This window comes from Bos indicus, chromosome 3 (assembly GCF_029378745.1).
Source record: "Bos indicus isolate NIAB-ARS_2022 breed Sahiwal x Tharparkar chromosome 3, NIAB-ARS_B.indTharparkar_mat_pri_1.0, whole genome shotgun sequence".
In the NCBI taxonomy this organism is placed as follows: Eukaryota; Metazoa; Chordata; class Mammalia; order Artiodactyla; family Bovidae; genus Bos; species Bos indicus.
In genome coordinates this window covers 75,191,266-75,205,877 of record NC_091762.1, presented here as the reverse complement: position 1 = coordinate 75,205,877, position 14,612 = coordinate 75,191,266, and the positions used below count along the sequence as shown (strand labels likewise).

The 14,612-nt window shown below is 34.8% G+C and overlaps 1 protein-coding gene across 7 annotated transcripts in view; it reads left to right on the top strand.

Annotated features, from left to right (window-relative positions):
• SRSF11 (serine and arginine rich splicing factor 11) overlaps positions 1-11,030 on the top strand; it is a 50,390-nt gene extending 39,360 nt beyond the window's left edge. For 4 of the 7 annotated variants that reach the window (XM_019957278.2, XM_019957277.2, XM_070786335.1 and 1 more), the window contains 5 exons: positions 2,154-2,285; positions 4,162-4,251; positions 8,915-9,031; positions 9,408-9,546; positions 9,652-11,030. In XM_019957278.2, the coding sequence (XP_019812837.2) occupies positions 2,154-2,285; positions 4,162-4,251; positions 8,915-9,031; positions 9,408-9,546; positions 9,652-9,846 (673 nt within the window). In that variant the 3' untranslated portion in view covers positions 9,847-11,030. The remainder of the gene's footprint in view (positions 1-2,153; positions 2,286-4,161; positions 4,252-8,914; positions 9,032-9,407; positions 9,547-9,651) is intronic. The other 3 variants (XM_019957284.2, XM_019957279.2, XM_019957280.2) reach the window with 3 other exon arrangements.
• Positions 11,031-14,612: the final 3,582 nt, after the last annotated feature.

The window sequence follows — 14,612 nt, the reverse complement described above, 5'->3', positions numbered from 1 at the left end:
CTTCTTTGGGATTGGAATAAAAACTGACCTTTTCCAGTCCTGTGACCAACCGTTGCTGAGTTATCCAAATTTGATGGCATATTGAGTGTGGCACTTTAACAGCAGTATCTTTTATGATTTGAAATATCTCAGCTGGGATTCCATCACCTCCACTAGCTTTGTCATATAAAATATATGGTAATCTCTATGTTTCTCTAATTTTTAAAAGCTTATATAAACTGAATGTTGAAGTGACTGCAGTGCAATACTGTTGAAAAACAACTGTTTCAGGACCTTATAGTAAACTGATAGATGTAATACTTCTGCTTATTAGATTTTTAAAACCTTATATTATTAATCACTTCATTTAGAAGGAAACGTGAATGCATTTATAATTTTTACAGCCATTTTTTAATACATTAGAGGTAAATGTGTTACATGGTTTTGCTAAAATGATTAAGTTTAATTTTTTTTTAAGCCAAATTTCTCAAAAGATGAACACTTGCTAATTCAAATAGCATCGATTTTGGTTTTCCGTAATGTTTTTTTTTTAATTCTTCATAAGAAAGTGATGGTTACGATATTCTAGAGGGTCAGTGTTTCATTCAAAATACATTAGTACTACCTTTCGTTACACAGTATAGTAGTTGTTGCTCAAGGGTACAGTTGGTGAATAAGGTAGACATATATACCCCTATCCTTATGGAGCTTGAAGAAAGGTAGGTAAGCATTATGTGAAAATTTCCTGGGATATAGACATGTTATTGAGAGGGATTGTTTAGTTTCAAATATGGTCAAAAATAAGTGATGTACAAAATATAGTTACTGAGTTTGATGAGACATTACTCCTAATGGGTTTTGAAACAGCTGTTACAGAGAATGATGGCAACACTATGGTAGCACAGCAATAAGAGCAGTCAGTATTTATATGTCTACACTAAGGCGCTGAGCTGGATTTTATAATTTTGCTTAAATTACAACTATTCTATGATGTAGGTGCTGTTTTTTTTGCTGAAGTAATAGGCTCAGATTAAATAATGAATACTTTTATTAACTGACTTAAAAAGGGAGATTTGAACACAAATCTTTTGCATTACTAAAATGTCTATCCTTTGGCAACTCTGAAAATAATGAAAGCAAAAAGTTTAAATTCTATTTGAAGTTTTCCATGGAAAGAGGTTGAATGGTTCACTAAAAGTTAAATGACCAAGTCTAAGCAAAGAAGTGCCATTTGCTTTCAGTTTTTCTTAAAATAGGGAAAAGGATCAATGACAACATCAAAAGGTTAATTGCACTTAACCTTTTAGAGAAAACATGGGGGATGAAGGTGATAATGCAGTAGGCACAGAGAAACATGTTTTACATGGCAGGAAAGAGATGATCATACAATATTGAAGACATGAGAGTAAAAAGGGCAGTTTATACTGAATTGTATATATCTGTATCTGCCCTGCATTACTTGTATTTCTCTTAAACTGGAAATTAAAGAAGAGGAATGTATATCAGAGAACAGCAATTAGAAATCATAGAAACCAATACAGTATGTGGTTTCCTTTTGAAATACTGAAGTGGGTTACTATGCCCATTCTCCAGGGATCTTCCCAACTCTTAAGTCTCCTGCTTTGACAGGTGAGTTCTTTACCACTAGTGCCTCCTGGCAAGCCCAAAATGGGAATAATAATAGTATTTACTGTTACTAGATTTATTATGAAAGTAAATGAGTGAATATTGGTAAAGCATGTAATGGGCATAAGTAAGTATTTGATAAGTAGTAAATGGATTTAACTTGTAGTAGTGAGGAATAAAATTAGGTACATTCTAAAATGCTGTGTAATTATGAAGTGATGCAAATGAGTCATTTTTTATTTTCCTTCATTTTCTAGCAATAATTTTAAGTTTGGAGTTGTAGTTTCAGTGGGCAAAGTAGGATTGGTTTGACAGGTTGAACAAAAGATTAAAAGGTGAGGAATTCCAGGTGTTAAAAGGTATTTTCTAACTTCTGGGATATCAGATGTTGTGTGAAATAAATAAATAATGGCAGGAAATTACCCTCACTTACTGATGGCTAGCCAACATGTCTGAATCTTTGGTCCTACACTTATATGAAATAATCAAAAGTAGAGCTAGTCTTTTTAGGTTTATATACATATGTCTGTTTCCTTTTACTTTATAAGGCGGTCAAGAAGCAGATCAAGAAGGCGATCACATTCTAAGTCAAGGAGTAGACGACGATCCAAAAGTCCAAGACGGAGAAGATCTCATTCCAGAGAGAGGGGTAGAAGGTCAAGGAGCACGTCAAAAAACAGGTACAGTAGAAAACCAGTAACAATGAATGAGTAAAATTTCTCCGTAGTAAGAATTCTTAGCTGTTTCTACTGCCTTTTTTCATTTCTTTTCCATTCAACCATTGGTAAGAATTTTGTGTTCCCAGCAACTTCTTGATATGCCAGAGTTTTTGGCAGACAATCATGCCTTCTTAATTCTTCTTTATATATCTCATCATGAGCAGCTTTTGAGTATGAATTAATATTACTGTATTCCTGACACTGAACCATACTTAAGAGTCTAATGTGATTTGGAGGCCAGTAAAGACTTACAGTGAGGATTTACTAAAAACTAAAACATCCATACCTTAACATTGTATTTTGACTTAAACGTTCATTCAGTAATTTGTTTTTCATACAGGGCCAAACCCTTTGAAATTAGTAGGCCTAGTCTTGAATAATCACCCCACTCCAGTACTCTTGCCTGGAAATCCCATGGACAGAGGAGCCTGGTAAGCTGCAGTCCATGGGGTCGCTAAGAGTTGGACACGACAGAGCGACTTCACTTTCACTTTTCACTTTCATGTATAGGAGACGGAAATGGCAACCCACTCCAGTGTTCTTGCCTGGAGAATCCTAGGGATGGGGGAGCCTCATGGGCTGCCATCTATGGGGTCGCACAGAGTCAGACACAATTGAATCGACTTAGCACAGCAGCAGCAGCAGCAGCAGTCTTGAATAATAGATACAAAATCACTTTCTTTTTGTTTAAACCACCTTTAAAGTATCAAGAACTCTGTTACTTGAAAGTACTTAGATTTTTCCCTCCATTTTTAGCTGTCACACAGTATAATTTTGCAACGCTTATTTTTTAAACTGTTTTATCTCTTTATAAAAATATTTGCCTTAATTTTCTAGAAACAGCCCTATATTTTATACTTTACCCATTTATGTATTTGATTATGTGATTAAAAATAGTAAGAATCACATCAAAAAGCAACAAAAATTTTTTTTTTCCCAAAATTTATTCTTGGTAAGCGTATAACTCAACGTGGGACTTGGATTTTGTGATAGCTTTACTGTATACTCAGCCTCTGATGAGACTTTGAATCATGTTTTAGAGCTAGTCATCTCTTAATTCAGCCAAATGAGCTTACTTAATGAACCATCTCTTATACAAAGAGCAATTAGGCATTCCTTCCCTTGAGGAACTTTATTTATACTAGGGGAGAAATTAATGTAATTACCAAGGAAGGGCCATTGTTAGGGATGTTGGAAGATTTATTGAGAGGTGACTTGAGTATTAAATTCTGATAGATTTGACTGGACTCAGGAGCATGATTTCCAGTAGAGAATACTTAACAAGGTTAGCATGAATTCTTGAAATGAGGAGTATGTTGGTGTAGAAGGACCAGGAAATGAGGTCAGGACAGTTGAGACAGATGACACATAAAAAAGACTTTACTGTTCACACTAAGGAGTTTACAGTTGATCCTGAAGTCAATGGGAATGAATTGAAAAGTGATAAGCAGAGAATTAATATTTTCAGATTTGTACTTTGAAAGATTTCTGATAAAGGGGTTTAATATGAATTTGTGAAAAATGACTGGGACCACTTAAGGGACCATTTAGAGTTGAGGTATGGTTGTAGTACCAGTCCATTATGATTTTTTTTCCTAATAGTATTGAATAGCCCAGATTATGTCATAGCAGGGCCACAGTTAGAAGGTTGGTGTCATTCATGGTAGATGTTTACATCACGTGTGTGCTCTGAAAGAATAACTTAAAAGTTTTTATCAGAATAACATATTTTAAGAATAAGAATCCATTTCATTGTACTTTTGTTTGTAATTTGTATATATATTTTTTCTATTAACTGAATCTTCTAACACATTAATAAATTGTGTTCATTTATTAGAGATAAAAAGAAAGAAGACAAAGAAAAGAAACGTTCCAAAACGCCACCAAAAAGTTATAGCACAGCCAGACGTTCCAGAAGTGCTAGCAGGTAGGGTGGCATTATGAATTCTTGGCGTTGTTTTTTAAACTTTGTTTGCAAAGACTCATTAGGCTGTGAACGTGAAATGTTTTCCAGTACAGAACTACATACTTTAATGGTGAAGATTTCTAAAGGCAATCTGTGAAGAATAAGTTTCCAATTAATACTTTATGGTATAGAGTTCATTTACAATAACATGGAATTCAACAGAGGTCAGTTTTTATGTTTGCTCTATGCATTTCATATCCTAATTTGAACTGTTTGTGGGTTTTTTTTTCACCCAGGCATTTGATGGCTAAAGTATACTGCATTATCACATTAGATTCATTTTATTACATGTTAGTACTTAAAATAGTTTTTTTTCCCTTACATAATGGTTTGTTGATAAAATAATTGGAGGCAAGGCCAGTTCTAGTTTGTGTCATTTCATAGAGTAGTTAACCTGCTGTGGTGAAATTTTAGTGTTCTAAACTTTCAGAGAATGTATTTTTCATTCTTAAACATGGCATTCATGTGATGGTGGAAAGGACTGGCCATACTTAACTCCATTTTCTTCCTATCTTGTTTACACATTTTACTACAGTGTTTGTTTTCTTAATCTTGATTATTTAAATTCACCTAAGGGCTCAAACTATCTATAAAAATTAACTTAAAATGGATAAAACACTTAAACATAAAAGCCAAAACTAAAAAGCGCTTAGGAAAAAACATGTTAACCTTCATGACCTGGAATTTGTCAGTGGTTCCCTACATACGACAAAAGTCATAAGCAACAAAAGAGAAATAGACAAGTTTGAGGATGATAAAAACTGAAGACTTTTTGTTTCAAAGAACACTGTTAAAGACAGCCCTCAAGAGTGCTAGAAAAATGTTTCCAATAATGGATTTCTACCTAGAATATAACAACTCAGTCATAGAAAGAATGTAAAATTATGCAGCTGCGTTGGAAAAACAGGTTGGCAGTTCCTACAGAAATTAAGAGCTCTTTAACACAGCAGTTTTGTTCCCAGTGATACGCCCAAGAGAAGCAAAAACATGTCTGCACAAAAACTTATACATGAATGTTCTTGGCATCATTAATCATAACCAAGAAGTCTACCCAAATATCCATTTAACATGGGTAAACAAAGTTGTATACTCATACAATAGATTATTATTCATCTGTAGAAAGGAGTCAAAGTAATGGTAGTACAATATGAATGAGCCTTGAAAACATGCCATGTTAAAGAAGCTAGTCACAGCAGACCATACATTGTATGATTTCATTCATATGGAATGTACAGAATGGATGAATCTATAAAGTAGATTAGTGGTTGGAGTATGATAGCTAAAGACATGGGGTCTCTTCGGGGTGTTGAAAATTGTCTTTTTAAAAATTTTGTGTATATATAAAGAAAGTGAAATCAGATATAAGTGCTGAAGGAATACCAGAATAGGTCTAAGGCGGCAAAGGGGCATAAAAGATGAGATGTGCAATATGTATTCTCTTACCTTAAAAAGTGGAGGCATATTATTTGTTTATTTAATGGACTTGCTTATAAGTGCCTTGCTCTGCTTAATTATTGAATCATTCTTTATCATTTTTGGCTGCATTGGGTCTTCATTGCTGTGTACAGGCTCTCTTGGATGCAGCGAGCAGTAGCTACTCTAGTTGCTCTGTGTGGGCTTCTTATCTTGGAGAGCACAAGCTCTGGGGCACACAGGCTTCAGTAATTGTGGTGGCATGTGGGCTCTAGAGCTCAGGTTCCATCGTTGTGGCACAAGGGCTCAGCTGCCCCGTGGCATGTGGAATTCTCCCAGACCAGGATTGAACCCACGTTCCTTGCATTGGCAGGCAGACTCTCAACCAGTGGACCACCAGGGAAATCCTGAATCATTCTTAAATTATGGCAAATTCTGTACATTTTTATTGAATACCTACTAACATGTTTGCAGCTGTTGTACAGTCTATCATAGGTCACAGAAAGATAACTTTTTAAAGCCCATCTTTTCTGAGGAATATGGAATATTTGTTACACAAAGCAGTATGAAAAAGTGTTATGTATACAACCCTGACAAGCTTAATAAACATTTGATGAAGGGAAAGTTCTGTGTAACGTTTCCAGGACAGGGGTCATAGACAGCTTGTGGTTTTTTGTTCTTTAAAGCTTCATTTGACTGCCAAAATGAAGACAAAGCGTATTGGGCTTAATTTTTTTTATTTGTGTCTAAATCATATACTTTTTTCATTTAATCAGGTTTTTTTTTATTAAAGTTTACTATCCCCTTATAGTTATTACAGAATATTGACTATATTCCCCATGTTGCATAAGACATCCTTGAGTCTATCTTAAACTTAATAGTAGCTTGTCATTAGGTGGGTTTTTAAGTATAGTTGGTACACAGTATAGCAAATCACAATTTTTAAAGACTCTGTTCTGTTTATTGTTGTTATAAAATATTGGCTATATTCCTTGTGTTGTAAAGTATAAACTAGTAGCTTATTTTACACCTAATAGTTTGTGTCTCTTAATCCTCTACCCGTATAATGTCCCCTGCCTTTTCCTCTTCACAGTGGTAACCACTAGTTTTCTCTCTGTATCTTGAGTCTGCTTTTTTGTTATATTCACTAGTTTGTTCTGTTTTTTAGATTACATGTGTAAGTTATATCCTACAGTATTTGTCTCTGTCTGACTTATTTCACTTTGCTTAAATGCCCTCCTTGTCCATCCATATTGCTGCAGATGGCACAATTTCATTCTTTTTTATAGCTTACTAATATTCTGTTGTATAAATAGTAACAATTTTCTTTATCCATTCTTCTGTTGATGAACACTTACATAGCTTCTCTATCTTGAGAATTATTAAAAAATGGTACTGTGAATATTGGGGTTACATTTCTACCAGCAGTGTAGGAGGGTTCCTTTTTCTTTACACCCTCTCCAGCATTTATTATTTGTACACTTTTTGATGATGGCTGTTCTGACCACTGTGAGGTGATAGATAATTCATTGTAGTTTTGATTTACATTTCTCTTAATAATTAGCAGTGTTGAGCATCTTCACTTTTGGCCATCCGTATGTCTTCTTTGGTGAAATGTCCTGTTTAGGTCTTCTGCCCATTTTTGATTAGTTTGTTTGTTTGATACTGAGGTGTATGAGCTATTTGTATATTTTGGGGATTAATGCCTTATCAGTCAAATTGTTTGAAAATATTTTCACCAGTTCTGTAGGTTGTCTGTTTTGTTTTGTTTATGGTTCTTTTGCTGTGCAAAATCTCTAATTAGGTCCCATTTGTGTTTTTTGCTTTTATTTACTTGAGGAGATGGAGCCAAAAAAAAAGTTGCTATGATTTATGTCCGAGAATGTTCTACTGGTCTTTTCCTGCAGTTTTATAGTATCTGGTCTTACACTTAGGTCTTTAATCCACTTTATTTTTGCATATGAAATTAAAGAATGTTGTAATTTCTCTCCTTTACACACAGCTGGTTTTTCTAGCACCATTTATTGAAGAGACTATCTTTTCTCCATTGTATATTCTAGCCTCCTGACCATAAGTGTGTGGGTTTATTTCTGGACTCTTATTCTGTTTCATTGATTTATGTGTCTGTTTTTGTGCCTGTACCATACTGTTTTGATTACTGTAGCTTTGTAGTATAGTTTGAAGCCAGGGAATGTGATTCCTCCAGCTCTTGTTTCTCTCTATATCAAGATTGTTTTGGCTATTCAAGGTTGTTTTGTTTCCATACAAATTTTAAAATTGTTTCTTCTAATTCTGCATGAAGTGCCATTGGTATTTTGACATGGATTGCATTGAATCTAAAGATTACTTTGGGTAGTGTAGTCATTTTAACAGTATTGGTACTTCTAGTCCAAGAACACAGCAAAACTTTCCATCTGTTTGTATTGTAGAAACAGGACTTTTTTTAAGTCAATTTAAAGAGGAGGTATATCATAAAAAGCTAATTGCTCAAAATAGGGATTGGATTAGGGATGTGATTTGCTGGACAACAGGAAGTCAGTTTGATCCCCGTTTGCTGATGGCTCAGTGGTAAAGAATCAGCCTGCAGTGCAGGAGAGGTGGGTTTGATCCCTGGATCGGGACCATCCCCTGGAGAAGGAAATGGCAACCCACGTCGGTATTCTTGCCTGGGAAATCCCATGGATAGAAGAGCCTGGTGGGTGTACAGTCCTTGGGGTTGCAAAAGAGTCAGACATAACTTGGCAACTAAACAACCACCACCACTAACTCTAGTTCTCGGTTCTCTAAGTTTTACTAATGATTTAGAAGTAGTTGTGAATTTTATTAGCAACTGCCTTCCATAACACAACATACTAATCCTTTACATGTTCTGTCCATTGACTGAATCTAAAGCTGGTTCTTTGGATAATGATTTACTTCAGACTTGAATTAGAACCTTTGTGGATCAGTTTTTCCTTGAGCTTAACATTGCTGATGTTTTGATGACATCATGTCTTTAAGAATTGCTAGAAATTAGGGCTTTCCCAAGGGCATTAAAGTAAAGGCACATAGTTTGCCCCCAAAAAGTTGCCAACTTTTATTACCCATTTGCTTCTTCAGCTCCAAACAGTATTTGAAAATGGAGTTTTCTGTTTCTAGTGGAGTTCCATTGCAGACACATCTGCTATGATGTGCCTGCATTTTTTGAATAACACTGTATTTTAAAGTCTAGTTTGCACATTTGTTGTTCTAGAGAGAGACGACGACGAAGAAGCAGAAGTGGCACAAGATCTCCTAAAAAGCCTAGGTCTCCCAAAAGAAAATTGTCTCGCTCACCATCCCCTAGAAGGTAAGTATTAATCTTTTATTAGATCTATCCTGTTTTTCAGAAACTGTCCTAGGATTTTTCTTCCTTCTCAGGAATTAAAATACTTAAGAATGTGCTGATAACATTCTCTTCATGACTTGAGATTGTTATAATAAACACTGTTTATGATTAGGCATTTTAGACCTGTAATCAAGTTACAGTCTTCTTCCCTGTGTTACTTGTATACAGCTTGTGTCCAGTGATTTGAAATTGGATTTTTGTTAACCTCCTTATAGCAGTGAACTTACATCAAGCTTACCATCTAAAACAAATCTAAACTTATTGCTATTTAAATAATGGCAAAAATTCTTGAGCACTTTGTTTCAAGCATCTGGTGAGCATTTTACTGTCATTCTAGACATAAAAAGGAGAAGAAGAAAGATAAAGACAAAGAAAGAAGCAGAGATGAAAGAGAGCGATCTACAAGCAAGAAGAAGAAAAGTAAAGATAAGGAAAAAGAACGGGAAAGAAAATCAGAGAGTGATAAAGATGTAAAAGTATGTTTACAAACTAATTTATTTTGGTGTTTTGGTTGATGTTGGTATTTTAAAGAAGTGATTTTCCTGTGAAGACGTTTACTTTTCTTATTCTCCTTGGCAAAGCAGGTTACACGGGACTACGATGAAGAGGAACAGGGGTATGACAGCGAGAAGGAGAAAAAGGAAGAGAAGAAACCAGCAGAACCAGGTTCTCCTAAAAAAGAATGTTCTGTGGAAAAGGGAACTGGTGATTCACTAAGAGAGTCCAAAGTGAATGGGGATGATCATCATGAAGAAGACATGGATATGAGTGACTGAACCATGCCTCTGTGGGAATCTGTGTACGTGCATCAGTGTCATTCCTGTGTGATTTCTTAATGCTGTATTTGTTCATCTCAAGCCTAGATGTATACAGCTGAGTCATAAATGGTTATAAAGCTCCTGATGTTGATATTAGTTATTTACATCCAAAAGCTTTTAGGAAAATGATACAGGGGTAACCAATTCGTGACAGGGTGAAATCTGATTGAGTAACCAAGCAGTTGTACTATTCTGGTGCTGCTTCATAACAAAAACGAAAAGCTGCATGCATCTACAGCAGGCATGGATTGTTTATGTTGTATGATCTCCTTTATTAAGTAAGTTCACTTATAGTATTTCTAGAATTTGATTCATTGCCGTAATAGAGCCATGTAGGGAATGCACTGATTGCATGTTAATTGTGGCAGGAATATCCTAAATGTCATTAAAATCCTTCAACATGATGGATCTACTTATGGTCGTTTGTTGACATGACAAATTAACCTTCTTATAGTTACATCTGGAAATGAGCATTTGAAATAGATAATCCTTTAAGCCTTGTGGCTAAATTTTTGTGGCTTTTGTTTAACTTTGAAAGGTTATATATGCACTAACCTTTTTTGATGGCTATAATTAGGCTTTAATTACAGAAACAAGATTTCAAATGAAACTGTCTTTGGCAGTAAGTAAATAGCATATTTTGAAGTAGAGTTGTATACTTTTTCATAAGGTGTTTGGGAATTTTTTTTCCTAAAATAATTTATTCCATATCTACATCAGTGAGAGCTGTTTGCCTATCCTGAAGTCCATCTGTAAAAGAAAGTTAGCTTTTGTCCTGAGTTTGTTTTCCATGCTTTTATTAATTTGTTTTAATCTCATTGTTGGAAAAGGGGATAGTGCATTTTAAATTGACCTTCATATGCTTTTAAAAATAAGACAAATCTACTTGATAATGTACTTTTTATTTGATCTCAAGTTGTATAAAACCAATAAATTTTGTGTTACTGTTACTGCAGTAGTAATCTTATGCACACAGTGATTCCATGTTAAATGCAAAGTAGTTAGGCAACTGTTTTCTTACAGGAGTTTCCAAGCTTTACTTTTGTGCAGTAAAAACAAAAGTAGGCTACAGTCTGTGCCATGTTGATGTACAGTTTCTGAAATTGTTTTACATGACTTTGATAATAAAACCCTTAAACTTATGTTTATGTTCTGTAAAAACGTATTTGTATTTATTTACATTGTTGAATGTATGGCATTTACCTCACTCATTTTACAAATCAAGTTCTTTCTCCTTGCAGACCACATATTTTAATATAGCAGTAAAATGAAATCCATTGGTAGTGATTAGTTGCCATCAGAATTGTCAAAATTAGTTTAATTTCTAAAACAGTCTTTTTAAGTGTAATTTTATTTCTTATATTTTGGGTGTAGGATTTGTGTTGAGTAAAGCAATGAACTTTAGGATAAACAAATGATCCCACCTATATTTAGTAAATTTATATTTTTGGTGAATATAAACTTAACTTTTCTGGAATAGTATAGAAACTCAATGGTATGTATCTACTGTACAGTACTAAATAGTATATTTATTCATTTATGAAATGAGTAGTGTTTGAGTGGCCGGGGTTAAGGGGAAAATGAGACTTGGAATTGTAGCTTTTATCCAAGTTGGAGTATGATTTTTTTTTTTTAATCTTTTAAAATTGAAATGCCGTATAGAAAAGCACCATTGTTTTTACAGTTTGTAGTAACTTTTTAAAGATTTTATGGAAAGGAATTTTGTCTATAGTAAGACATTGTAGTAATGGTCCGAATAATCACTGCATTTTTAAACACAAAGTTGAACACAAATTACATTTCTTTAAACTTAAAAAATTAGTAGAAAAAAATCTAAAAGGTTGAACCATATGATATTGTCTTTTGTAAGTCAGAAACAAGTAAAATATTGGCAGTTTCACTTGGTTAAGCCTAATTTTACTCATTCTATTCCCTTTTAGTCTCTGAATACAAAGTATGCTAATTTCTCAAAAGGGATTAAGAAATTTTTGGCCTTAAATAGTGCTAGTGACTTAAGATACTATCAAAGGGAGTCTATATTGAGGTTATTTTTCAGTGAACATTTATGCACAAAGGTAGAGTTGCAGGTTACATGAGCCTTTAATACAGATGAGTCGAAATCAAGTGAACACTGCCTCCACACTGAGTTTTGTTCTGTATTTGATAGTAAAAATGATTTAAAAATAAAAGTGGTTTTGTTAGAAAAATGTTTGTGCTATTTATTTGCTTAAATTCTTCAAGAGTGAATGAAGGTAGTGGCCATGTAAGGGTCCAGTCATGAATTTCGGCTTCAGTTACAGCTGGGGAGACCTGTCTGTCTTACTCGTTTTTCTCATTGTAAAATGGGGAGTAATATTTACCTTGTAAATAGTTAAAAGTGTAGCCCTGTACACCTGGGCCAATAAGTGGTACCTACTATTTAATTATGGTGCTTTTCAAAGCTATATACAATTTTAGTTTGGGGTAATGGTTTAGCAAAAGCAAGGATAAATTTCTTGCAGTTATGGCTATGTTGCCCTTTATGTTTTTGTGAATATAGATTTTGGATAATAAGCTTCCTGGTAGTGATTTCCATGTGGAAGGTAGGAAAAACTATAGTCATTTAAAGGAAAGAAAAACTCCCTGGGCACAGTGAAAACTAATTTTACATTTACCTTGGAGCTGCATCTTAAAACAGGTTCTAGTTACCGTATAGGCTGCATAAGCCAGCTTTTAGAGCAATACCACTTTCTTCACTTGGCACCTGATTAAGTGGTCTATGCTGTTTGAAGTCTTCTGTGCTGGGATTAAGATTAGCATTCTTTTCCTTCTGTCTCAAGTCTAGCTAATACATTTCACTCCTATCTAAAATACTTCTCTAATACATTTCACTCCTATCTAAAATACTTCTCTAATCAAGTATATGTATATATTTAAGGATATTTAAATATGTCTGTTACAGAGGTAGGTTTTTTTTTTTTTTAACTTTACATAATTGTATTAGTTTTGCCAAATATCGAAATGAATCCGCCACAGGTATACATGTGTTCCCCATCCTGAACTCTCCTCCCTCCTCCCTCCCCATACCATCCCTCTGGGTCGTCCCAGTGCACTAGCCCCAAGCGGTAGTTTTTAAATGAGACTATTAAATATGGATGTAATGGAGATACTATTGGTACTTTCAGAATATGTCTGAAACTATTGAGTTGTTGATTCTGAGTATTCTATTTTTGTTCCTATTTTAGTATCAAAGAATACCTAAAATTCATTCAGACAGTCTTTAGCAAAATAACTCAGGTGTGAACCATGCTAATTCTTTACCAGTGGGGATATCCGTAAGAATATACTTAAAATTTACAGTAGGTGTTAAATACCAGGTTTTGGAAGACAAGCGTCAGGTTAGCATCGTATAGTTTTGCTCTTCTTTTCAGTCAGCATTCAGTCCAGGAAGCAGAATGACTCAAAGGTTTGTTAGAGATTTGACCTTAATTGTGGGAGCTGGTTTAATGGTCTCAAAATTGTCTATACTATGCATCTGATGCTGGAGACTCAAGTCCACAGGAGTCAAGAACACCAGGCTGGTTGGAGGGGTTGAGGTTAAATTGAAACCACAAGCTGGAACCCACAAGGATGAACTAAAACAGCTAAAAGTTTATGTACCATATGTGCCATAGCCAGAAGCACTATTCTAAAATGGGCTATAACAATTTTTAAAAATCATCACAGGTATTGCCTCATGGCATTAACCATCACATTATTGGGAAGTAATTATCCTCCAATTAAAGATCATCACAGGTAGTTAAGTCACATATCAAAGTTTCACTGTCAGTTGTCTTTTAAAGTTCCCAAATTTAGGTATTTTGGAAAAGATACATTTTGGTCATTTTGGAAAATACCATTAAGATAGCTTTTGCTGGAGCTAACAGTAGAGGCATATTGTGTTTATACTAATCAGTAATTCTCCCAACTCAACAGTAAAGGTTAGCATACTACAAACAGGACTTCTAATTCACCTAGATTTTTAGAACTGTTTGTCAACCATGTTGTGTGTTGGTCACTCAGTTGTGTTTGACTCTTCCTCCCCATGGACTGTAGCCCACCAGGTTCCTGTCCATGGAATTCAGGCAAGAGTACTGCAATGGGTAGCCATTCCCTTTTCCAGAGGATCTTTTGACCAGGTCTTCTGCATTGCAGGCAGATTCTTGACCATCTGAGCCACCAGGGAAACCATGTTGGCAAATAAAAAAATAATATGAATGAACAAAAGGAAGCACCCCTTAATTTAATTTTTCTTTAGTCCTTTGTGGCCTCGAAACAAGCTCTGCTGTAGGCTAAGTGGAAACTAGGGAGAAGCTTTAGTAAAACACTTGTTATTGACCACCCTTCCCTCAAGATGTGAATGATAAGCTGTGCATGAATAACACTACGAAAACATTTTTGTGTGAGTGGGGCTCAATACCAGTTCTAAGCAGGAGAAAGAAACTGAATAGTTTTTCAGCTTCTCTGAAATGTGTTCCATTTCCAGACCATTGTGTGTAGCTATACTCAAAATATTATCAGAGCATCAGCTTTGTGCCTCCCTCTTAATGAAGCTTCATAATTTTCTGTACATGAATGTCTAGTCTGCAGAGAGAGGCAAATTGTCTTTAGGGAATTTTCTTTTAAGACAAGACTATTCTTCTGAAACCATAGTGGTGGCAGGGTATATTGAGCCTTTTAAGTAGCCATTTAAGGTAACCATTTTA